This window comes from Gavia stellata, chromosome 7 (genome assembly GCF_030936135.1).
Source record: "Gavia stellata isolate bGavSte3 chromosome 7, bGavSte3.hap2, whole genome shotgun sequence".
Taxonomy (NCBI): Eukaryota; Metazoa; Chordata; class Aves; order Gaviiformes; family Gaviidae; genus Gavia; species Gavia stellata.
The window spans coordinates 38,727,703-38,753,723 of NC_082600.1; the positions used below are offsets into that span (position 1 = coordinate 38,727,703).

General features: G+C 45.4%; 1 protein-coding gene across 12 annotated transcripts in view; it reads right to left on the bottom strand.

Annotated features, from left to right (window-relative positions):
- ACTN1 (actinin alpha 1) overlaps positions 1–26,021 on the bottom strand; it is a 93,470-nt gene that overhangs the window by 4,519 nt on the left and 62,930 nt on the right. For 2 of the 12 annotated variants that reach the window (XM_059819625.1, XM_059819624.1), the window contains exons 7-19: positions 22,136–22,217; positions 20,416–20,501; positions 13,512–13,604; positions 12,126–12,356; positions 11,446–11,593; positions 10,699–10,849; positions 8,172–8,280; positions 7,545–7,685; positions 5,394–5,576; positions 4,523–4,657; positions 3,500–3,679; positions 2,435–2,581; positions 371–451 (exon numbers count right to left, since the gene is read on the bottom strand). In XM_059819625.1, coding sequence (XP_059675608.1) covers positions 371–451; positions 2,435–2,581; positions 3,500–3,679; positions 4,523–4,657; positions 5,394–5,576; positions 7,545–7,685; positions 8,172–8,280; positions 10,699–10,849; positions 11,446–11,593; positions 12,126–12,356; positions 13,512–13,604; positions 20,416–20,501; positions 22,136–22,217 — 1,767 coding nt within the window. Of the gene's footprint in view, positions 1–370; positions 452–2,434; positions 2,582–3,499; positions 3,680–4,522; positions 4,658–5,393; positions 5,577–7,544; positions 7,686–8,171; positions 8,281–10,698; positions 10,868–11,445; positions 11,594–12,125; positions 12,357–13,511; positions 13,605–18,987; positions 19,074–20,415; positions 20,502–22,135; positions 22,218–26,021 lie in introns of all 12 variants that reach the window. The other 10 variants (XM_059819634.1, XM_059819633.1, XM_059819632.1 and 7 more) reach the window with 7 other exon arrangements.

The window sequence follows — 26,021 nt, forward strand, 5'->3', positions numbered from 1 at the left end:
GAAGCAAAGGTCATTTTGGACATGGAATAGTTTACACACAAGGAACGTATTGATGATGAAAAAAAGGAATGAAGATATTAAGCAAGACAGATTGAGGGATGGGCAAGAAAAGGAGTAAGTGACACAGAAGTAAATGGAATAGTTTGAAGACATAAAAGGAATTCTCCCAAGACAAACAATTAGGGAATTAAGAGGGAATAGATACCAAAGTACATTTAGAGAGGAAGTAGTATAGGAAAGTGATGTATATATAGTCAAACACAAGAACAGCAATGACAGATGGATTAAGACAAACAAGAAAAGAAAGGAAAAAAACTGTTATTTTTTCACAGTTTAACATCTGGCTGTGTTCACCACTAGCATTCAGTACCTGTGCATCGTTTCCAATATCGTAACCCAAGCTGATGAGACAGGCTTTGAATTCCTCAGGGCCAAGTGTGCCGGAGTGGTCCTGGTTATGCGGTGTGCCAGGCAGCAGGACATGCAGTGCCAGTGGGGTGACGGTGTGGAGCAGAAGGAAGGGAGACACAGAGGAGATCAAAAGGAGGTGGAAGGATGACAAACGGGTGCACCATGCAGTGGGTGAGGAGAGAGGGAGAGGAAGAATGACATGCAGATAGAAAGACAGGGAAGAAAAATAAAAAGTGCACAACATTAGATACCACAATGACATTTCAGGATGTGCTAAAAATGCTCTTGGAACAGCTCCTTCTCAGAGAGCTCGTCACATCTTGAGAGCATTTGAATGACAAAAACAGTTGATGCTCAGAAGCCTCAAGATCTCCATCTCCCAAGTGAATTACTTGCGTCACTGCTTGTTATCCATAATGCCAGAAGCCCTGTGTTTCACTAGTAACCCGGAGCGCAGGTAAGCAGGCAGAGGCAGTGGGAAGCATTGCCTTAATCTTCTAGTCAAAAGTCCCACTAAAGGAGTAGGTGAGGGCAGGTAGGTTTGGCAACACACCCAAGGAAGCTTAGCTATCAGGGCATCCCAGGAACAGACAAGGAAAAACAGCTGAAGCTCAGGGTAGCAGTGTTATGGCTGTATTTATGAGAACTGCCTATGAGGTAGAGCTTTGACTGGTAAAGCTATTTCAAGTGCTCAGCTCTGCAAACAGTGCTGCTGTACAGTGCAGCACAACATGGCTTGGCAGCTGCTCTTCCCTTTGCTCATTCCCCGCTTCCCTAGTGTTTGGATGTACCCATCAAACTATACACAAGCTACCAGAGGAACTGAGAATCCCCATTCACCCTGCAGAATTTTAGCTCAGGACAGCCCCCAAGCACTGAAGAGCCCCTGACTGCCACCACTATCTCTGGCCAGATCAAGGAAGCTACAGACAGGATGGTGGGGCCAATTCCAAGCAGCTTTTCTCAAAAAGAATCTGCTTTTAAAGTCAGCATTAAGCCTTCATAAATCAAATACACAGTTGAAAGTGGGAAACCCATGTTCTCTCTGCATTATCATTCAGACTGTTGTGGAGGAAGGGGCAAATGATATGAAGGTCAAAATATAAAATCTACAGGTCTTTATGGGTCCCCTCTGCTAAGAAAAGCAGCCATGGTTTTCATTTTTCTTAGGCAGCTAGAGAAGGGTTGAAATAGTCTGTGTTCAGCAATCTGAAAGTGTTGCCAATCTCTGAGGGCAGGTTGCAGCCCTGTTCTCTGGAGACCTTTCAAACAGTCTGGCTGCAGCAGCAAGTGCTGGAGAGCAACCTGTATTTGTATCACTGACTTAGCATCTCTGCAGGCTGCTCATGGATTTCCAGATAACATTGAAGGGGTTGACAATGGAGCCGGTTTCAGGCTTGGGCTGCTGTCTCTGCTTCCCTGCATGACACCTTTGTGATTTGGGTTTTAGAAGGAAGAGGTGCAGACAGGCTGGCAAATTGAGGGGAGAATTTCCTTTAAGGAATTCCTTTCTTATTGCACCTGTTAGTGCCTTGGCATGTATTTCCACAGTAAGGCAAGGCAGGCTTTACAGCAGGGTTTACCTACGTCATGCAATGCTGTGGTGTGTATAGATTCTCCTGTTTGCTCCATACAAGAGCAATACTGGTTTCTTCAGCACAGGTTTATGTGATGGTACATCAGAGTGGAGGACAGCTGCTCCAAAGAATTTTATAAATCAAGATAATAATCTGCTTTTTGAAGAAGATGGGGTAAAAGTCTAATTTCCTAAATAAGCCTTCAAACTTTTCCATACTTTAGCTTTATCAGGAATCTTAGCAGTTCCCTGTGAAGATATACTTCTCCTCCCAGCCTAATGATCACTTGACAGTCTTCACAGGAATGACTGCTTCACAGGAGTGGTGTTTTTAAGAATGAAGCATCTTCTGTTGATCTAGCTTTATCACAGTGACTGTTTTTTATTGCACTGTGCAGCCTGCATAGAAGCTTGCAGCTTACCAAGCTGCAGTCAGCACTGACTTACCCTGTCGAAATGGTTGAAAGAAGCCCGGAATTCATTCATCTGTTCCTGGCTGATTCCTTTGGCATCACGGGTCAGAATCTGGTTTTCCACTTCGTTGATGGTTCTAGCAATTGTTGTTAGTAACTGTTCCCAGCCCACTCGGATATGCTGGAAAAGGAGGACAGGACAATTTGAAAATTAAAAAGTAGCTCTTCTGCCTCTGAGGGCAGTGGATCGAATGTGCTGCTTGTTGCAAACTAAATGATCCTGGTGGCTAAGGCAGGAGAAGTCCATTTGCTCAGAAAAGCTTCCTTCTCATCTGCAGTGTGAGCCAACCAGATGTTTAAAATCTGAATTTTGACTGAAAAAAATATTGAAGAGGCCAATTTCTGATCTTAAGAAGTCTTGGTCCTATTGCATAGTTCCTTTGCCTTGTCAGAGCAAAATATTGGGGGCTTTTAACACAAGTAAGAATCAAACCCAGTGCTTCTAGGACTTGGTAAGGAGAGCTTTCTGCCCAACTAAGAAAATAAACCACAGTCCTTGGAAGATACTGGTGCTCCACTGCCTCTGCTGTTCCTTAATGGACAGCTGGCCAGAAACCAAAAGACAAGTTTCAAAGCCCGTCTGTGTTCTGCTGGACTCATGTTGAACTCAGATTGCTTCCAAGAAACCTCACGTTGTCAACAGAAAGCCAGACTCTAATTTTAAAAAGCTTTTGTTGGACTTTTTCCTTCTGCCAGGCTGTGGCAGCTCAAAATCACTAGCACTCCCCTGGTCTTTCTAATCCCAGCGAATAGGCCGCTACAGTCGGGTGGCAGGAGAAATGAGACCAGCCAATTTTTCAAGCAAAACTGTTGATCTCATTCAGGTTATTTCTATTGTCTATATTTGGAAGTACATTGGAATGGGTTGGCGTGAAGTACAGCAAGGCAAAAAAAAAATTCAGTGACATGTTGCATGCTTGGCCACATTGTCAAGCTATCCATTTTCCTGAGAAACACAACACGTTGCCAGAGCTAGATGTGGCTGATGCTAACCAGCCACAGCAGACGAGCCTGTCTGATCTGCTGCCAAAACTTTTACCTCCATGGTGTAGTTGGTGTGCTTGTTGTCAAAGATAAGCGCTTCCTGGATCTGCTGGTGGTCTCCTTCCAACTGGTCAATCTTTGGTTTGTAATTCACAATGCTTTTCTCATACTGCCGCAAGTGGTTGAGCTGGTCCTCCAGGGTCCCGTGCATCTCTATTGAAATGCGGCCAATCTCCTGCATTAGCAAAGCCAAAGGAGTTAGACCCCATTGGAAGCACAAGCCTCAACATGCTTGACATTTATTGCAGCTATTTCATGCTCACACAGGATGATGATTCAAAAAAAAAATCTCACGGAGCAGTTACTTTAAATGAGTGGAGACAGTGTCAGCAAAAATTTTAGCAGAGCCCTGAACATTTTCCAAGTGAGGTGAGTCACATGAGATGTGTCTAATACAAGGATACAAAAAAAAAGGAAACTGCAGTCCATAAGCTAGTAACGTACCAAGCCAGATCTTATTCTGAAGTACCGTCTGCCACTAGCTGTCTTAGACCCTTCATACAGACATATTTCTGTAATTGCTCTCTTCTTTACAGCTCCTACCATCAGTAATAGCTTCATATTTTTTCCATTTCATCAACTCCAATTACTTTAACTCAAATCTTACCTAGAGAGAAGATCTCCCTTAAAAATATGTCTCCTCTGCTGATGTTTGATATGCTAATTGTATTTATATTGTCACATATCTCAAGACCACTGCTGTGAAAGCAGTTACACAAAATACGCTTCTGATGTAGGGTCTTTAGCTTGCTGCATATAAACACAACTCTATTAAAATACCAGTGTTCCCCATTTTAAAGTAATGTTTTTTATCTCCGTAGTAGAGTTAGGGGAAAAAAGTACAAGCACTTCAGTAACCTATACCAGTCTTGGGATTCTCCACATTTTCTATGAAAGTTTCTTTTGCTGTAACCTGAAGGAAGAATGACTGCGACAGTGGTCAAGAAAGACCAAGGATAAGAAGATCAGTGAAGATCAGAGAGGAAAGCAGACTGTTTCAAAATGAGCAAAGCACTACCTCCATCTTGGTCTGGATCCAGGGTCCAATGACATTGGCCTGTGCCCCAAACTGTTTACGAAGTCGTTCATTTTGCTGCTGGCGAGCATGTTCCTCCATCAGGGCTTGATCCCTTCTGGGAACCAGCTGCCGCACCTACAACAAAGAGTAACAAAGTGTGCAGTTTATACATACAAAGGCACATATATAGTAAATGTAGAAATTGCTGCAAAAAAATGAGGAGTGGGTGTCTGCACTGAAAACAAGCAGTCATACAGTTTAGGACATGGTGGGAAGGCTCATGAAATGTGAATCCCATCTACTGTAGGATGCACGCTGCAAACTCATCTCAGGCCATGGAAGACCTGAAGCTTCCATTCACTACTTGGGTTGTTGGTGGCTCATATTAACTGAATTGCAGGACCCTGTTCAGATCTCACTTTGGTGATCTCGTTTGGTAGTAAGAACCATCAGCACAACTGGTATGGAGAGTAGCTGCTCATTTAGGATTACAGCAAGGGAAGGCTACTTGGCTGCAGAGATAAAACATCTGAAGGGTTGAATGGTGAAAAAGGATACTGACTCACATGCCATACTTACTTGCTTGTCAGGTCAACTGAGAACTGAAAACCTCAAAGCTTTTAATTTAGCATCTTTCATTATAAAAATAGCAAGTACAAGGGATCTGACGCCCCTTAGGCATTTATATGAAAGATCTCTCCCACTTCCCAAGCACATGGCAACTGAGCCGAAAACAAATGACAAAAAAAAAAAAAAGCTCAGCAGTAAGCATGAGAGGGTAACTGAAGAGTAAATAATTCACTTCCTGGGGCCCCAGTGATGGAGCAGTGGCATCCTCCCACACTAACTTGCAAGGTTGGAAAGAACTCACATGTTCCCATTTGCCATTGATCTCGTGTGGGGTGATCGTAGTGTAAGGATTCGTTCCTGCCATGTTGACGTGGTATGTCTGGACAATCTTTGAGACTTCATTGTGGATTCCCAGGATGGCCTGTCGCTCCTTGTCGGCATCTGGCAAAGTGGCTTTGAACTGCTCATGGGCTGTGGTCAATCCCTGCAGAAGGAAGGCAGCAGCAAAGGGAGGGTAAGAGCATTAGTCACTGAATAGCCTCTTCAGCAAATGTATCCCTGCAGAAGTGACTGCAAAAGCTTACATATTCCCAGGATACAAAGCAGGCTACTCTAATACACTTTTCAGGTTCTCTCAGCATCACTAAACAGGCTGTTTTAAGTAGTTAAATGATATGAAGTCTCAATTTCCCTCTGTTTCTGTCCCATGTTGACCAGTGACAGAGATCACATCCCAGGAATAATTCTGGCTCATAATTTAGGGGGAACTATTTCTCCAACACTGCTCAGTGACTGCCTTCAGCCCCTTTGGGAAGAAGATCTGACTACTAGCATTACTTTAAAGCAGTCATGTCTCACTAGTGTAAATGCGCCATGTTTTTCTTCTCCCACTAGGTATGTACTAGTTCTACACCTAAGATAACTCCAGCCGAATAATAAGAGTCAGATTCAGTCTGATCAGAGTCAGTTAGAACTAGGTGAAGGTCTTCCAGCCAACAGCAAACTTGCACAGGCAACATATGCTCCTACTGCTGAAAAAACAGCTCCTTCTCCCTGAACACAACAGGCCCTTTCTGTTCCCAGTCTTGCTGCGGTGCCCAGACTGTGCTCCAAGGACCGATGGTGGGGGCATGCTTGCTGGTAGTTTGTGGACAGCTGACAAGCCAGTTGGTCCTGGCTCATCTCCCACTGCTTCTACAGGCCTTTAAGGTACTTCATCCCAGAAGCCTGGAAGATCAAGACTAGGGAAGCAAACGCAGGGAAAAAGGCAGCAAAACGAATGGGGGACAGAGAGGTGTGTGCAGGGAAAATCGAGGGAACAGTGTGGACAGAAGAGGGAATGAAAGTAAACCGCATGATTGACCACTCTCTTACAACACATACACTGCAACTACTTTTGGTAAAATTGTTTTCTTACATGGTGACTCATTACTTTGCAGCTGCTGCAGTGGCCATAAAGATGTAATGCAAGTCTGAGGGGCTGGGAAAGATACTGCAAACAGTCACAATGAGATGATGGAAGTGTTTAAATGCTGCTCAGATTTGTTCTGCATTATGAAAGACTTAATGAACCCCTTTGTTCAGGAGGGAAGGGTGGAAGAAACAAGTAGCAGCTCAGTAACAGAGCTGACACCATATTAGGGCTATTTCACTACCCCTCCGCCCCTCTGGCTGCATAGTGTCCCCTGTTGGCCTCCCATTTGCTGCCTCACTGATGGCCACGCTGCTGTCAGCCATTCCTGCAAAGAGCTGACTTGGATTCTTTTCATGAGTCCATCAAGCAGGAGAAATACAAGTCCCCTCTGCAACCCACGGGAGAGTAATTCCTGCTCTCAAATTACCTGTAGATACCTGAAGTTGCTTGTGTAACACCCTTTCAGAAGTGGGAAAACTGAGATACTGTCTCTGTTGTCTTGCAGGAGGCAAGAAGACTTTCGCTTCAAATGGCAATCCACCACCAAAGTGGACAATTCTGAATTTTCTTGAGCTCTCAGCACCAAAACCCAGTTGGCAGCTCAACAACTGCCCTCACAGGACATCCTATCACATAGGACCAAATGACCTGGACATGACATTACATGGGACAACTGACCTGCAGAACCTGTGCGCAGCACTAAGCTTTGCTCATGTGGGTTAAAAAAACCCCACAAGAACCTAAAAGATTCTCTCAATTTTCAGGCTTTCATTAATAAGACTCTGGAGTTACACTGGAAAATCCACTTTCAGTTCTCTGTGTCCAGTTAAGATGGTATGAGCACGTTTCATACCTATTCAAATCAATTTTTCTTGAGGAAATAATGGAAAAACATACTCCTCCTTGTTTCTCTTGCTAAGGCTTGCTCACTAGAGCAGAAGCACCAAAACATGACCTACAAATTCGGCACCACTAGGAATCCAGGAGACCCCTGATTTCTCTCTCCCAGCCTGACTGGTGCAAATGACTGCTCTGTACCTGGATCTCCTCAATGGTGTGAACAATGAATGTGTCCTGCAGGTCCTCCATGGCCCCTTCCATCCAGTTATTGAAAGGGGCAGCTCGTTTGGCATATTCCAGGTACAACTGGTCAATTGTTTCCAGTAGCTTCTCTGTCCTCTGGGCATGCACAAAAAAAGAAAGAAAATCAGGAAAGATGGTTAGAGAAGAATAACCACATAGATACGTGGGTTGTCTGAGCTGCTCCTTCCTTTCAGACCTCCTTGGTGCTCCCAGGACGGCACTACAGTAAAAGTCTCTCTACTGTTAAGAGATTACACACAGGATGGATTTTTTTCTCCGAGGGAAAAATCTGAGGTCCTTTGAAATAAAACAAAACAAGGACAGTCTTTTCAAGCAGAACAAAATTACAAAACACAGAAAAGTAGAAATAAATCAATAGCCTGAGCAAACGAATGGCACCATAATTGGGCTGGAAGGGAAAAAGCAATCTAAATATACTGAAATGTAGCCCTCATTTACAGTCCAGGATGTTCTAGAAATGCATAAAAGAACTGAAATTGGTTGCTTGTGCCCACTGCAGCTTGCTTCCCACAAATGACCTACCCACGCAATCCCAAAGGTCCAACTTGCAACATGTCTCACCTCCAAGGCTTCTCTACGTTTCTGGGTTAGGGCACCCAGATTATCCCACTGATCACAGATCTTCTGGCACCTGGCATTGACACTGGGAGAGTCGTAATAGTCCAGCTCACTATAAGGGGTGGGGAAAAAAAGGACAAGAAGTCAAATAAAGACCGTTTGGGGAAGAAAGAGAAACCCATTAGAAATCTTTATCAGCCTTGAGGACAGATTCAGACAAAGAGCTCATGGTCTCTGCAAGTAAAGTCAGCCAGGAAGACAGCAGTATCTAGTTTTGGAGACACTGTATGTTATAGTACATCAAACAGCACAGAACAGGAAGAAAAACAACCACCACCCAAGGCCTCAACAAACACTGGTGCTGGCTGCCTGATGGGAATAACTTGGCACTGGGGAAGGGAGTATAGACTTTTGCTCAATATGGGAATAAGCAGATTATGAGTAGAGCAATATGCCCCTGTATTCTACTTAAGGACATCATGCAGGCTAACTACCTGCACCTTGTACATCAGAATGGGCAGCAAAGATTTTGTTATGAATGCAAAGAAACTGCTTAAGATCGTTCTAAGAGTTGCACTAGTACAGGTGGCAAGGAATAGCTAAACTACACAATCCATTCATTTATTTAAGGCAATCCCAGAATTACAGCGTAGGTTTCTCTCCAGTATGCCTGGCAGGGAGTGCTTTGCTGAGATGTCTATAGGCTGGCACTCATGGAAGACAAGCTGGTAAGAGTATGGCTGGGGAAAGGAGAGTGCAGGGCTAAGCTGAAGCTTGTGGTCTTGTATTGCTTTGTGCTCTTGGTTCTGCACATGGTCAAAGAGGGAGAAACCTGCAGGCTGGGAAGTGTCAGCCTCGAAAGCAGAATAACTCACTGGGCTACTGAGTGACCCTAGGCCATCTGATGAGCATTTCTCTAAGCAGTAATGCAGGTTTAAACAGTTTCCTCTTGCCCCCCCAGCTTTGTTCCTTCCCACCATTGTATTGCTCTCCTGAGGTGGGTGGGCACAACTGTTGGTGGAGTCTTGTGGTAAGCTAGTCAGGAAACTGATTCGGGCTAAAAATAACTTTCTTTGCCAGGTTTTTAATCCAGATCAGTTCCTTGATCTACTTTGCTGCAGAGCCAGCACTACAGATGAAAGAACTGCTTCTGGAAGCCTGGCTTGTAATGTACCTGTGCTGGACCACTACTGCTGGGAAGTGGAATGTGCCGTGCCCCCAAACACACCTGGCACAGACAGCCGCAGTGGCTTCCTCCAGACCCTCTCCATCTCCCTGGCAGTGTATCTCTGGGGGAGACAAGAGCTCTGCCGTGGTTTTTCAGGGCATGGCCTCCTTACTGAGATGGAAAAGCTCACTCTTCTCACACTTTGGAAGAAATCAGCTCTCCCCCAGCTTAGGGCCCAGCCTTCCCTGTTGCTCTTAGAGCTGCAGCTGCTTTGGCTGGCATGTAGCATGTGCTTTGGAAGTGGCAGGTCAGCTAATGCTTGCTGACTAGCTAGCCTTGGTTTTAATCTTACTGACATGGAGGATTGCCTTGAACCCTCCCCTCCTGTTCCAAGGTCAATCCTCCAGCAGACAAGGGAGCAATTCTGTAAATCCGTGTTGTTAAAGGAGGATAATGATCTTGATCCAATAATCTTGATTTTTTTGGAGAAAAACAGTCCTTCAGGCCAAGAGTACTTATCTTAGCCCAGACACTAACTTGAGATAGGCCAGTGTGATATATAGATATTTTTAAAATAGGAAACGAAGTCAAAGCCAAGTTGTTCAGACTGTTTTTACCAAGAAACATGCAGGGTTTCAAAATCTGTCCCTGTGCTGCAGAGGCCAGCTCTTTACTTGCCTGCTATCCCCAGCAATCAACCTCCTGCCCTGAGGAGACCCCATTTCTCCTGGTAACCTGCATCACTCTTTACTCCAGGAAAAGGAGTGGAGGTGAATGCTTCCAAGCCAGGGGAAGCAGGAAGGGAGCTGAGCTGCTGTGAGGATGCCCTGGAGCAAGTGCTGACCGGAGTGCAAGAGGTGCAGTACTCCTGGGGCAAAAGGCCTGGGGTGCCAGCAAAGGCCATGATGGGCTCAAGCGTCAGCAGATTTTTTTCCTGCCAGAATAAGGAGAATTTTTTTGATAAAAGAGAACAAACTGAGAGCCTGCTATTCTCTGCTGTTTCCTTCTGTTCCTGGAAAAGTATGACGGCGTTAAAACTCTGAAACCTAGCAGGCACCAGCGGCAGGCCAGACTCTTTAGGAAAGGGTTCACAGCAGCGTAACGAGCTGGAAGAGGATGGAAACTTGGCTTGGGAATATAATTCTGCCGCCCCTCATCATCACCCACGACTTAGCCGTTTTCTGGCCTGCTCTTCTGGTGCATCCGGATACTGCAAAGCAGTATCCTAGATACTGTTTGGAAACACTGGGAATTCCCAACATTTTTCTATGGGAATTGATTTATGGCTCTCCAGAGGGCAGAGGGCAAAGCTGATTAAGCCTCTCTGGCCCCAAGGATGGGACATGCACCGGGTTGCCATACTTCAGCTCTTGTGCAATAGCAGCAATCTGTTCCACGCGGTCCTGGTGTGCAGCCAGGTCACTCTCAAAGGCCTCGTGTTTCTTCAGCAGGGCCTTTATCTCCGAGAGGGTAGCAGTTTCGTAATCCTTCTGCTGCAGCATTGCTTCCTTACCTGGGGAGGGAGCCAAAGGACAGGAGAATGAAGGACAGGACCCAACGCCCCCAAAGCCAGCTCCCCGCCACCGAGGCAGCCCGGGGTGGGCCTCAAAAGGGCATCTGCCCCACTCCAGACACCCTGCCCGAGGTTTGCCCTCATGCATGCTGGCCTAGTGATGCACAAGCCTCACTTTCTAAACCACGGAATGTGAGTTTGCCATTAACAACAGAGAAGGGCACATAGTGCAGCTCAAGCCGGTGCTGTCACAGTTTATACTGGACTTGTCTCAGTATGTGCAAACTGGGCTATGCTGGTCCTGTAAATGACAACTGTAGCATTTACTGTATGGTAACTTTTCTTCTGCTCTATAGCTCTTTTCTATCCAAAGTTCTCACTTTGCAACACCTAGGGAATGCCGATGTGGCCACATGATGTAGCGGAACAGAGATCAAACTGTTTTTCTGTCCATTATTTTCTAATAAAATAAGAAACGAACCTAGCATTCTCGAGAGGAAAATCTCATGCAATGACCTGTGCACGATCCATCTCTTCCTCCCCACATAACAGACGGCACTATGTCAAGCAATAGGAAGCATGTAGGTTGGCATTACCATCTGTCCAGGACTCATGAATGGATGCCTTCTGCCGGAACTTCTCTGCCAGGTGATCCAGCCTCTCTAGCCTCCGGATCTCATTCAACAACCACTCCTCATAGCCCTTCTCAGCCTGCTCTAGGCCACCCCAGGCATTGTTTATATCCTAGAGACAGGAACATGAGAAGAAAAGGCAGGTTAGAAGATGGGGGGAGAAGATGCATGTCAGCATTAGTCTTCACGAGCTACATGACTCCAATTGGTGAAAGTGGATGTAGGCTTTTAATCTCACAGGGTTGTGCAGGCAGGTCAGGAAGATGAAGTGCCAGACTTAAGATAAGCAGGACTAGCAGTGTCAGGATATACCTGTCTGCACGAGAGTCCCTCTCGAAACACTTCCCAAAATGAAATTTCAACAAAACCCAACCATTTTTCAATTAGAAAAAATCAGAGGCACCCAGACATCTCCTTGTAAAGGCATGCAACTTGTGAAGAGCCTCAGAGTCTGGTTTAGATACAGGGAAGCAATGATCACTTGATCTTCTCTTATTATGGCCTCACTGAACTATATTCTGTAGAGTTTCTACCACAGAGTAGCTTGTTCTCAAGGTGGGCATGCTCTGCCCACACATGGGCAGAAAGAGAGTGCCATTTTTTAGGCATGGTTGGGGTATGTATGAGCAGTTACCCCCACTCACCGAGACCATTTTCCCTTCCGAAGGCATGAAGGCTGGCCGGTTGCTGAGCCGCAGCTTGGTCTGCAAGGTGTTGAAATTGATCTCAAGTTGGCACTTCTCTTGGACTTTGGGGGGCTTATGCAGGCGGCGGTAGTCCCGGAAGTCCTCCAGTTTCTGCTGCATGGCTTGCATGGTGTTCTCTGGGGCCCGATTCTCCAGCCAGGGGATGGTGCGACGGATCCACTCCAGCAGCTGCAAAGAGCAATGAGAAGAAACCTTGAACTGAAAACTGTGTTAAAACTACAGATGTTGCTCTGATCTCACTAGGGACCGTTTACTTTTATGTTTGCTGTCAGAAAGATTCTGCCACCAGCAGGGCTTGTAAAGAAAAGTTTGCCAGCTTTTTTAGAAGTACTTTTTTTTTTTAATGAGCAGCCCCGTCCCTACCACACTAAGTAGTACTGCTTGTTGCAGCACTGCCAATCCAACATGCTTAAGGCATAGCTTTCGCACAATCAGGACTGAACTACGTCCTCAGATTACGCTAAAGCCTTAGAGTTTTGCTGGACTGTTGCATAACTAAAGGATGCTGTAAGTCATATTATCTCCAGAAGGATCTGACAGGAGAAATCAAGTTCTTGCCTCCATTACACTATTGCCACTCTAGCTTCCTTGAAGTCAGTGTTGCTCTTTGAATAGCCCTCCTTATCAAAACTATTTTGGGAGCCGGCAAAAAACTAATGCAATGGGCAGTCTATAGTGTGAGTGAAGTAGTGTCCTATGCTTTTCAGACCAGGCTGAAACCAGGCTCATGGGCTATGTTTGCCCTTCTGTTCTCCATCTTCCCCTCCCAACTTATCTTCCACAAACATACTCCAGTCCACATTTGGTCACTTCTGTAGTTTCACAGCTGTCACTCTGTCAGCCTTCTCAGTTAACCAAAGCAGCCTCCAGCTTGCATTTTACACAGATTCTTTCCAATTATCAGCAAATGCATATTTCTTTCCTCAATTATCTCTAACTTCCATTCTCTCTGATCCAATTCCTGACTTCCGCAGTATATTGGCATACAATTCATATGAAAGATGCTATAAAGTTGTATAGTCCTTAGGAATGCAAGTTAAACCAGCTTGATTTTTCCTTTAATTTTAGCATTTCTGCGGCTGCTCTTAATAAACTGAGAAACTCAAAGCTGCTCTATGGAAGTGCTCTGTATTAAAGTAGATTGCTCTTGCCTTTAAGGTAAGTTTGATCTTTCATTTTTCTTAAACTAGAAGGGGACAAAAAAAAGAATTTTCCAGGGAAACATGGGCCAATATAGCATTCCCCAAGATTAGTTATCAGCATTAAAAGCAATTCCTTTCCACATACCACCACCCAGAAACCAACAGCACCATGGACACCTACATCACTAGCCAGTTTTTCGTAGTCTTCCATGAGCTGTTCGTTTTCTTGGTTGACTGCCAGCACCTTGCAGATACGATTTGCTGCTGTCTCCGCCTGATGAAGAGAAGAAAAACAGAAGGGAAAAGTGTTAAAAAAAAAACCAAACCAAAGCTTGCAGCTTAGCTTCCTGCTACATACCTGCAGGTAAAGTCTCCTACCCTTGACTCTAGCAACCTGTCTGCGCTTTGAAACGTCTGTCCTGACCTCTTCGCTTTCCATCTGACCTTCTATAATAATTTATTTTTCCCTTCTCAGGTGAACACATTCCTTCAGAAATTCTCAGGTCTATTGACCCCACCCTATGTGTTGTGAGACAACCACATTTCTATGCCTTTTCTGAAGCTGCTCCTACGAGAGGGCCCTGTCGTTTGCTTCCTACCAGAGGGACCCTTGGCTGCCTCTTTACAAAAATGGGGGGGTTCTGCCACCATCTCCACTCCCCTCATCAGCAGAGCTGCAACACCAGTAACTGAGTGGCGTCAAGCTGATGAGACTCTCTACATGCTTTTCCCCCAGGAAAGAACTACCTAAACAGAGTTAATCCATAGACTGGACTTTGGAAAATTCCTAATTTTGTTTGGAAGATAATGTGGCAGATACTCCTCTTAACCTTAAATTCTGCCCAACAGAGCTGTCTCCCAGCTTTCCTTGTATTTCTGGCACTCATTACAGGGCCACCTCCTCCAGCATCTTGCTGCATGACACCTACCATGTATTCAGGGTCTCATGATCCATCCGAGAAGAGGAGGTTTTTTTTCCCTTTCTGATTAATCTTTCTGCTTACTCTCCCAAAACAAGTCTCACCAAAGAAGAGCCTGTTGTTAGTATTTAGTTGTTCTTTGGTTGTTGGGTTTTTTTGTTTGGGTTTTTTTTTTTTTCCCCCATTGTGGGACCAAAACTTTATTCTCTGCAGGGAGCTGAACACATTAAAACATGTATTTGGAACAAAGTAAGGATCAGAAAAATCCCAGCTATGAACTCAGGAGCAGTCAGTCTGCCCTAGAGTGCCATGCATGTATTTGGCATGGGGAACATGCAGCAGGCTGATCCTTGCATAGCATGTATTTGTGGATATCAGCTCCCTTTATCATTATCGTGGTGGGTGCCAGGACACAAAGCCTCGGAAGATGTGCCCCTGTGACGGGTGTCAGGGCTCAGCACCTTCTTACCACAGTACAGCTATTGCCCTGGTGCCTGGAGAAGGTGCTAGAGCTACCCACAGGACCCCTGTGGAGTAGTCCTTCTTACAGAGGCTAAGCAAAGATGAAGAGGAGAGGGCACATGCCAACACTACAACAGACCAGTTGTGAATGCTGTGTCCTGCCTTAAAATTATGTGTGGGACTGATGCCAAAAGAAGTTTTGCTGAGCTTACAGCTGGCAAGTTTCAACCTTTTTCTATTTTTAAAAGGCCTTTTATTATCTGTTTATTCAATCTCCAAGGCCATTTGAGAAAAATCCTCTAATTTTTGCAGCTGATGCAAGGCAGCAAGAATAGCAATAAAGTCATAGGCTATACAGTGATGCATGGATTGCTAAGGTCCCAGGGGATCTGGCAGTCTTACTCATTTGTAAGAAGCTGTAAAAACATATATTCAGTCATCTGTCCCATCACTAAAGCAGGCCAGCTAGCAGATACACAGATACTAACTAATTTAAAACACATCAGAGGGACCTGTACAGGAGAAAGAGCAATTTCACTTAAAAATAAAAAAAACTGTAAAAAGTGCAAATGATGGTTACATTTAATAAGGCTTGTACTTTGATCTGTTTTTAACTAAAATTTGTACTTTAATGGAGTGCTTTTTGATACCCAGAGAAAACTTCATAGACATGGGACCAAATAGTATGTCAAAAAGACATTGCCAGAACCCTACCATGATGTGCCTAGTGACTACAGGGAACTGGTGGTGCCAAATGTTTATCTCAATCGTCCCAGGAGAGGAGCTCCCTGCACACTCTTAACTCTCTTCTTTTTAAACCCCTGGAGCTCACTACAGCAGCAACCAGCTGTGCAGGAGGGACCCCATTTTGCATAGGCATATTTACATGTATCCCACGATAGATTTCCTCCAGCTGCCCAAGTTTTTAAATAAGTGTGTATGTATATATGTGTGTTGAACATCTGTCCAAACACAAAAGCCCTCTGAATGTCAGCAATTACAACATTATTTGTATTATGCTAATGGCTGAAGTGTAGAGGCTTCCCCTCTTCTACCAGTACTTGCTTCCCTATGGTTCTTGCCTACTCCATAACGCTCTGTGCAACAGCGTGCTGCTGCAGCAGGAAAGGCTCTGCGGCCACTATCACCATTAATGTCGTGAACAACACATTACACTGTCTTGCTCTGAGCAAGGTAGGACAAAAGGATCCCAGTGCTTTCAGGTAACCTCCACAAATACCTCTCACAGTGCTGCTAATAAGCTGATCTGTGGTGATGGCAACCTCAGTAAAACACTTTCAGGTAAAAGAAGAATGGCACACTAAGATGTTTACATGAGGCCAAGGGAGCTCCCCCTACACCTTCATTAGTGGAGTGGAAAAAGCCATTTTGGCTTCCCCATGCTGTTAAAGGCAATGATGCATTTAGGATGCTCACGCTGGCTCCAAACAAGCCAGACTGCCAACAAGATATGGAGAAGCACTAAGAAGATGCACCATCCTGGGGCCTGGAAGCTGCATACCTGTATTCTCAGAGAACCTGTGTGAGCTCATCAGCTTCAATACAGCATCGTGCTGACACATTACACTACTTGGAGGGCAAGCCCAGGGCATTCTGCTCGATACCACGCTGCTGTGTGATATACACGTGCTGTTTGGTGGACTCAAAATGGAAATCCGAATAGCCAAAGTAGCAGTAATTTCTCTGCCTTTTGTCTTTTCTGTACTTCTCAACCCTGACTTGGACTGCTTAGGATGGAAGTGGAGTTAGCTGTCTCTAGCTTATAGATCCAGGTCTCTTTGCTAAGGAGGATCATAAAGGAAGGCATTCCCACAGTGTGCTACATAGGGAAGATGCCTGCCTGTTGCTGTCCTCTGGCCTCAGAGGACCACTCCAGAATACTGTATGCCAAACACAATCTCTTAATAAAATGGTAAAACGTTAGTTAGAAATTTTCACCCCAGAAATCAAGTTTACAAAATATTAAGCCAACCAGTAGTTGCATGCATTTAGTGTGAAGGTCAGAAGCAGTTAGAAAACAAGCAAACCAACCAAAGCAAGTATACCTATAAATATATATATATGAAAAAATGGCATAAAGAAAAAGCAGCCATCTACACACACATATCAGGTTGGGGACCCTGTACCTGCAAAGGCTCAGTATAAGAGAGTGAAAGAAGCAGAAAGCGGCTCATGGGACTTCCCCTTCAGGACTGGTGGCAGTAATGAAAAATCTGGATGAAAAATGGAGCGATATCACAGTAAGTCACCTAACCGTGCATGAGGTGGCAACACATTACAATCTGGGCTGGGGCTTGTACGCAGTAATCACTTTGCATTTGTCCGGGGGTTTGAATCTGTGTCACTCAGCAGCTGGCTAATGTACAGCTAGGGCAGCTCCAAAAAGGAGCTGTGCCCCTCCTGCCAGAGCACAGTTGAGTTCCTGGCCCACCAGGACTGCTAAAAAAAAAATAAATGATTAAATCTTTAATCTTCCCTATAAACCAGTTGGACTACATGGGATTGAATCTTTAGTAACTAAGAAGCTCCTTCTCTAGTTCTTGCCCCAGCTACTTGGTTCAGGTCCTGAGGCAGTAAAAGGTTGTTTTCAGTTATCCCAGGAGAACTAGCATCCACCTAAATTACTAAGGAGAGCATGGGACCTGCTGAGCAGGTTTCCAAATTGTGGAATGGGCGCAGAGAGAAGAGGATGGGATTGGCGAGGGGCATGGCTGCTCCTGCAGCAGGCCACAACCCTCCTCATATTGTGGTTTGCTGTTTCCTCCATCTGGAGTTCTTCGGGTTAAGCAGACAGCATGGAGCAGTCCCTCAGGGGCACCTGGCAAACAGTATGCCTTATCACCGGGCTGGCATGAGTTCTGAGACTACAGTCTTTCCGGGCAAGTATCAGCTGGCCGGAGCTTGCAGCCTGGTCTTAAGGGGTTTGAAAGCAGGAGCCCAGTCCACAAAGCAGGAGCCTAGCGGAAAAGTCATGACTACACAAATTATGCCAAACGGGCAAGTCTACCGCACTGCTGTGGGACACATTCCCAGTTCCTTGGAAACAAGACAGTATCACGTAATTGATCTGAAACAGGGCAGAGAACAAAAGGCTTGAAACTAGAGCTGCTCCCTGGAATCTACTGCCTGCGTTTGCTCTCTGAAAGCCAGCATCAGCACGGTATCTGCATCAACGCTGTGACCATCAGCATTGCTTTGTACAAAAGAGATGGACTCTTCCTGGAGTCAAGTTAGCCCTCAAGCTGGGCAACGCATGGACTGCGTCTCAAATAGAAAAGACCTAACCAGAGAAAGAAGCTGTGGCTGGGGGAAACAGGGAGATTTTACACCTGTTTGTAACATGAAGAATCCAGTCTTGAACTTCAGATTTTATTGTTCCAAAGCCTACAATCTGAAATTAGCAGTGATCTTGTGGAAAGGCTGCAGCCCAGCCAGGCTATGGCATGGGAGGAAAGGATGAACCTTTTTCTTCTATTCAAAGGATTGCAGGGAAATTGCTGTTTTGGAGGAAGATTGCCCAAAGGTGAACAGTGACTATTTGGTTCCTCCGAGGACAAATGTCCCAATGCCAGGCAAAGAGACTTTGGAGTAAAGAGGAAGAAGGACTGAAGTTATGGAAACGGGCAAAGCAGAGGGAGGAGAAATAAAACGTATAGGTGGTTTAGGAAACAGAGGAGAATGACCAGGGAGAAGAAAGGAATGGAGAAGCATGTGAGTTTGGGAAAGCTCAAGGCCTGGTAGGAATGGACTTTGTGGCTGGAGCACAGAAGTGCTATGTAACCAGCTCACAGATGATTCAGCCTAGGGAAAGACCACTGACCTAGCAGGGGCTGAGTGGGGAAGGCAGGATGGCAGCTCAAGGGGGACAGGCTGTGATTTCCTTGAGCAGGCTGATTTGATTGCGGTACTTCTGGAGGCGCATCACTGGCCAGGATGATGCCCACTAGTCACTGAAAGGGAACCAACTCTGTCAGAGCAGACATTCATTCATCTTTCGATGCCAGCTTTACCAAATGCTTTCTCCACTGCTGCGGTATGAAACTGGAAGGAAGGAGCAGCTCAAGTCTGTCTGAAAGGACATTTACATCACTTCTCCAGCAAGACTACAGATGGCACATCCAAGCGCATCACTGGATGCATTGGACTTCCCTGCAAATGCCCTGGGGCGGATGGGGGTCTGGCACGTTCCTCGGTGGAGAGGAGCGGTGGGCAGGGCAGGGAGCGGGGAGGGGGTTGTTAGCGGTAAAGTCTCACCTTCTGCGCCCCTGAGAAGGCGTGGTAGTAACATGAGACATAGGTCATTATGGCCTTCTCATCCGGCCTTAGCGTGCCTATAATATCTGTGCAGAGAAGGAAAAGAGGTTGAAAGGATAAAGTAAGAAGCAGCACATAGAATAAAACAAAACAGTCATGGGTGGCGTGAGAGAGGGGGAGAAAACTTCCCATCATGCATTGCAGGACAGGCCAAACAGATTTCCATGCGGAGAGCTGGGAATTCGGATCAGAAGGTGGCTAGCAGCGTTGGCTTGTGGCTCAAAGCGGCACCCCTCCCTCCCACCCCCCCAAATCCAGGGGGATCCCGAGCTGAGGATCCGGGCTCTGCGCCTTCACAGCTGTGGTCCGGGGCCTGGCCCAAGGATGCAAATAGGTTACTTGGAGGTTTGAACGCCCGCGCTCAAGGACTTTCTGTACACCGAGGAGCTAGAGATCAGAGCCTTCCTACGCAGTGCACTTCCTACACAGTATCTGCTCGGCTGCAACACGCACTGCCTGTTCCTATGGCACTGAAGTACAGGCGGCTGCTTGGTTTTGGTGAGAGATGTTTACAAGGTTTCACCCACAAAATGATTTCCTTAAGTGACTCCATTACCAACAGGAAAATGGCTAAGCCAGACACAGCAAGGACTCAACTGCCCGATTTCCAGCATGGTGGGTGAGAAAAGAGGAAAAAAAGAAACAAATGAACAGAAACAGGCATCTCAGTCCTGATAAGCAAGGCAAAATCACCATGGATGTACTCGTTCGACATGCTTTGTAAGCCCCAGGTGAACTGGGACTGAATTTGTGACACAACTCGAGAAAGCAGCAGGTTCAGACCTTGAAGCAAGGGTGCAGGAACCTGCAGCATATATAAGGTAAAAGATAAAGCTTTGGGTATTCATTGAATCCGTCATAAAACCACTAAGTCAGCTCTGATTCCCATTCATTGAAAAAGAAAAAAAACAAATGAATAGGTATCAGCATTGTTTCCAGTGGGTGCAGGCTGCAGTGTCCTGCTGAGCAGAGCATCTACGTAGTGGTCTCCACCTTTGTGAGACCAAGCATCCTAACTCAAATTTCCCAGGAGCAGGGTGTGCAGGTCCTCAGCCATCAGGGCAGCAGTTCGGAAGGCAAATGGAGAAGGCAGAGCTCCCCACTCCCTTGGATTTGTGTGCATGCCAAGGTGCTGGCATATATAAGTGCCACTGGAATTAACACTAACTATAGGGAAATGGGACTCCTGGCTCCCTTGCCCCACGTATTATGTCTGGGGCACCACTTTGAACCAACAGCCAACTCTACCAAGAACATAATAATAAAGATGCCCGTAGCTAGAGAGGAGAGAGAGAAAGAAAAAAAGGTTTGGACATTAGCAACGGCACCAGGTGTGCTCTGTGGAGGGAGCTTGGGATCCTGCGATACCTTCTGGGCTCCTGAGAAGGCGTGGTAGAAGCTAGAAACATAGGTCATGATGGCTTTCTCGTCAGGACGGGCAGTTCCAACAATGTCTGTCAAAAAAAACCTCATGTTAAGAGCATAATCAACTGATGGGAAGAAAGCAAAGGAGAGGGAGAACCACAACTGTCCAGGAGACCTGCTGGGGTATATGCTTGTCATAGCAACTCCACAGGGCTTCCCAGCATTCCCCAGAAGATGTGTGTCTCTCAGAAGCCAGGATCACCCTCCTGGTTCCTCTCCCTCCTGATAAAATTGCTTCCAGGGTCTGGCCAGGCTAATGCAGCCATATGCCTGCATGTCTTGTGTCACAGCACTTCCCCGTCCTGAGAACATTACTGTGAATAGTGGGTTCAATCAATCCAAACTGGCTGCAGGTTGACATGGCTTTTATAGATATATTATACTGCATTTCCTCCATGCAGTTCTTCAGGAAAGATCCTTTCTCCTTTCCTTTCTGTGCCCCCCTACTCCATTTCAACACAACGATGGCCTGAATTTCAAAAGGCCCCTTCATTAGTTTCAGGGGAAACACAACACCTCCAGAGATCAGAATTAATGGTGTGGAGGAATGCACATTAGCTCCACTCCAGGAGGGAGGAGAGCGATCAGGAAAGAGCAATGGGAGCTCTGGCAAGGGGCCCTCTTCATCACTGCTAGCTTTGCTGAGATCTGAAGCTAGATCCACTTATTTTGGAGGTGGCTTTATTCCCTAAAGAATGGCAGGAAGCACTTGAATCTAATCCAGAAACCTCATGATTTTTTGTTACCTCAGCATGATGAATACAGAGAAAGCAAGACTCATCTTGCTTAGGTGGGAAATACCACCTAAGAATATGAACATCCTAGTTACACAAATACAGGTTCACTGGGTTCAGCTGTCCTATCCCCACCTTTCCCCCTTGTTCCTCTCACTCCCTTATTTAACAAAAGCCTTTAAATGCTTCTCCTGTCCAAACCAAGCCTGAAATACAGCTTCTACCATTGAAACCAGCTGGCTTCAGGCAAACAGCCAAAAACCAGCGAACTATTTCAGGCTGTTGTTTGTACTCCAGAGTTACAGTCTTCAAAGACTATTGCCAAGCTGGTCCTGACAAGGCCCTGAAAAGTAATCCTGGCTGTCCCAGTGGCCTCAGGGAAGCAGTCACAGTAGCAAAAGCACCTCTGAACAACATGGATCTCTGCCTTGGTCTCCAGATCCAGTCAGTGAGGGATCTTCATGCCCAACACTTCTGAGTAGTCAAGAAGAAGTAGTTGATAATACTAATATCATGCCCCCAAAAGGAAGATCGCCAGCAATATCAGAAAGAACCCAGAAAAAAAATTCTGGAGCAAAAGAAACACAGTCCTACACCGTACATTAACTCAGTATTAAGCCTGATTCTTGAAAGGGAACACTTCAATCAGTAGTGGACAGAGCCAGGGGTTACTCATCTCTGCCTAGTGCGTCAACCCCAGGTTAAGATCTCCACACCAGACTCTGAAGAGTAAGGGGCACAGGAGGAAGAGGGAAGCAGAACATGTGATCCATTATTCCATTGTAACTTTATTCCCTATACATTTAGTATGTGGTGATGGAGGGAGCATTCAGAGGTTACTGAATTCTTGTACAATACAAGTCCACCTAGAAGAAGTGGGAAATTTCTTGAGAACAAGCAAGTTAAAAAGCCACTGGGTTCTACTTTACCTTCTGCATCCAGCATCTTGGGAATATCCAGATATTTCTCAGCCACATCAAAAGCTGTATTTAGATTAGTGAGAGGATCATCCTGGGAAAGAAACAGAGCCAGAGCATCAGCATCAACTTGTAACAAGGTACACAGCGTTTCTCTCAAAACAGAGCTATTGTGCTTGGTTTGGTTCAGGTAACTGTGCCGTCCAGACAAAATTATGTGTGAAACCTCATGTAGCAAGACGAAATAATTAGCTTCCTTTTGAAAGCAGAGCCTGGAGACTCATTATATGATAATTAACGTATAATCTATGCACTTGCAACAAGAAGGAATAATACATTTTGTCTTGAACCTAGTTTAAAGCAAAATTAGCTTCACGTCATACTGATAGTAAACGGCCATATCTCACATTTACATTTCATGCTTATATTAGGTTTGCAACTTCGATTTTAAAGAACTGCAGAGCAGTGTATCTGTTACAACATCTAAGCAATACTAAAATAGTAACAACATCTGCAACGGGTGCTGTCCTTAGCTAGTGTACAGTTTGTTGAACACCAGTTGAGTGGGAGGAAGAGAAATGTTTTAACAAATCTCTACAAAATAAATATATATAAAAGTTCCCATTTTGTCTGTGGATTGCTTTTCCTCCTAGGCGCCACACAGGACTTGTAATTTCCTTAGTACATTTCTATTACTTCATATATAAAACTCCTCCTGTGTCGGGATGCACTTCAGATAAAGACATCAATACACAATAATCAAATCCTAAACAAAGTTAGTGACTTATCACATCATGAGTCGTATCACAAAGGTAATTAGACTTCAAAGAGCCACACAAGAGAATATGAAACTAGGATGTCACTGGAAGTGAAAGACCACTGCAAATTGTTTCCAGCATTCAAACATAATAATCAGCAACAAGACACGTACGAAGCTGTATGAGACTCTCATACAAGCCTGATTCCTATATTCCTGAGTTATTCCAAAGGATCAATCCACTTCATGGATGACAAATGGCATTTGCACTATCAGTTTCTACTGTTGAGACAGGTAGCTTCTGCTGGAGGAAGGGTTGTGTATAAACTGCTAGCGTTTAGTCACTGTGTTTGCTAAGAGTCTTTTGGGAGAAAGGAAGAATGGGGTGGTACTCTCCATACTGTCATTTTTGCCACTCACACTGAGACCCACCTTAAAAATTAGGAAATAAGGAGTATAATTATTTCACCTTCTTTCTAGAGTGGCATCCATGTTCTCTTTCTTTTCTATTTGAGATCATGTGCCTTTGCTTATTGCATTGACTTGGAAAATTAAGCTATGCCTGAACTCTAATCAACAGGCAGTTTCCTTTGAACCCGCCCAGCATGAAAGATGAAGCTAGGCAGGCTTGGGCAGACAGGGTATGGGCATGCAGAAAAGTTCCTTTATGGCACTGGTCATTTATGTAGCCCTTGGATTACAACCTTCAGGAAACTGCTGTAGACAGCAATGTTTCACCTATCAAAGTAAATCACACACAGAGGCCGTCAAAACAGACACAACCAGTGATCCGTGTTTAGTCCACTGGGACAAGTCAATATTAAGCAAGGAAATGTTGCATGGCCACGCTGTGATGAAACCAGCAGCTGGTTACCACAGTTACCACACATGGTAACAGGCTCCTATCTCAGTGTCAAATAGTACTTTATCCCTATGTAATACACTTTCAATGATGACTACATCAGATATATATATATCCACCTCTTCAGAGTTTAGCAGCGGTGCAGGCAGGGGATTTTGACTATCCTCCAGCCACAGGGAACCACCCTATACCATGGAATTAGAGGCTGGTACCTTTTCAACTTCAGCCTCCTTGTCCCCTGTGCTTGCTGTGGAGAAACCTTTATGAACCCAAAGTGTAACCAAAAGCCTTATTTGAGGAGGTGAGACTAGCTGGTATATAACATACCTTGTTCACTATGTGTAGACAGGGCCTTAGCTCCATTTAGGGAGGAAAAGTGACAGCCTTTCTTTCACTCAAGTGCAGCAGCATCCAGAAATGCCAAGTGGCAGCTTCCTTGACAGTTTTCCCCTAGCCCATGTACCGTTTTCTGCTTCTGTAGAAATGTCACCACTGTGTACCAAATCTCAACCTATGCTGACCATGACCACCATGGCATTGCTAACGCCCTGACAGGGTGTTTAGTATTAATTAACACAGACCCTTCCTTAGCACAGACCCACCTGAATTAGCTGCCTGAAGATCTGTCAGCCTCTCCTGGAGGAAAGGGAGGAGCAAACTCACTGCAGATAGCTTTCCTATCAGTTTGCAAGTAACAACACCAGGAGCAATGTTGCCAAAGGTTCAAAAGAAATTTTAAGCTGGAAGTTGGGAGAGGTTTCCTGATGGGAAAACTTAGTGGGCTTGGGCACTCCCAAAGGAAGGGCTGGAAGTCTTAACAGGCGGGAAACTGGAGACTCACCTAAATCAAGCCAGCAGACTTCTACTTCATATGTAAGAAAGATGTATGATCACATAGTCTCCTGGGGAATGAAGTTAAAGATAGTGGTACTGAAAGCAAGCTACCCAAGTCCAAGACCAGCTCCGAGATAAGCAGAGCGCTAAACCCAAGCAAGACTCTGTTCCCTGTGGGAAAAGCTTCACCCCTCATGGACAGTGGAGCTGCTCATCACAAAGGTGATGCTGCTTTGTGCTAGAGATAGGGTTTCCCTGGGGGCTTGTCCAAGACTACAACAGGGTCTCGAGCCCTATGAAATTCCTCCAAACTCCACCGCTTTCAGTTCCATCCCATTGTACACCAGCTAATCATTATTTCAAATCACCCATTTCGGTTGACTCCCATGAAAAGGGATAAAGTAGTAAAGACTGGCCTGGCAGCTTCAAGCCTTGCAGTTCACCATGGCTGCAGGCACACTTTAGGGACCCAAAGGCAGCAGAGCAAACAAAAGCCAAGTCATCTGTCCCCTGATTCCTTCCAGAGCTGAAACACACACCCCAGAAGAGCACTGACCCGGATGAGGTTCTACAGAGATGCCTCAGTTCCAGTTCTGCTTACATGAACATAGAAATAACAGACACATGAAGAGGAGCAGTAACTTGCCAGGCTCTAGCTGGGCCAACCGCAAGGAAAGCGATAGTTCTACCATGGAGGAATTACATTGTTTTAATGGTGGCAGACAACAGACCTGCCCTAAACAGGTGCCCACCTGGCACTTTCTCTGCTTTTGCTGACTAAAGACTACTGCGGCTCCTTCACTTTCACCACAATCCTAACTCACTCAGGGAGTCTTCTCTCCTCCTCCAGCTACTTCCAAGTCCTTACAGCACACAAGGTTGCCATGGCAATTATTGCAGTGTGAGATAAAAAAAATAATCTTCTATTAACTAGCAACCAGAGAAGGAGATGGAGGGGGAGGAAAATCGAGAGAGAGCAAGCAGTTACTATATCTGCCAGAGATGAAGACACTAGGAAAGAAATCCAATTGGTACAACTCATGTGTTCAGGAATACCTGTAATAAATGCATCCAACATGGCAGCACACAGACCACGTTTCTGTATGGATTGCAGTATATGAGGGGGTGTCTGAGCCATCAGTCAACCCTTGTACTTGATAAAAAGATCTTAGATGTGGCTCACAGTTGAGCTACAGTTGGGGGCAAAAGGAGGAAGGAAAACCCTATCATCTTCTGCATATACCTCACATGCAGACCATGAGCTGAATCTTGAGATATTATCTACAGTGAGATAAACAACAGCAGACAAACCTGCACTGAATAGAAACTATCTAACGAAATAAGCAGCCGTGGTGTCAGGGAATCACTGACACCAAGCTGCGTGGACTTGCGCCTTTTATTTTAGGGTCTGGACTATACAAGCAACTTCAGCTACGCGGTGCATG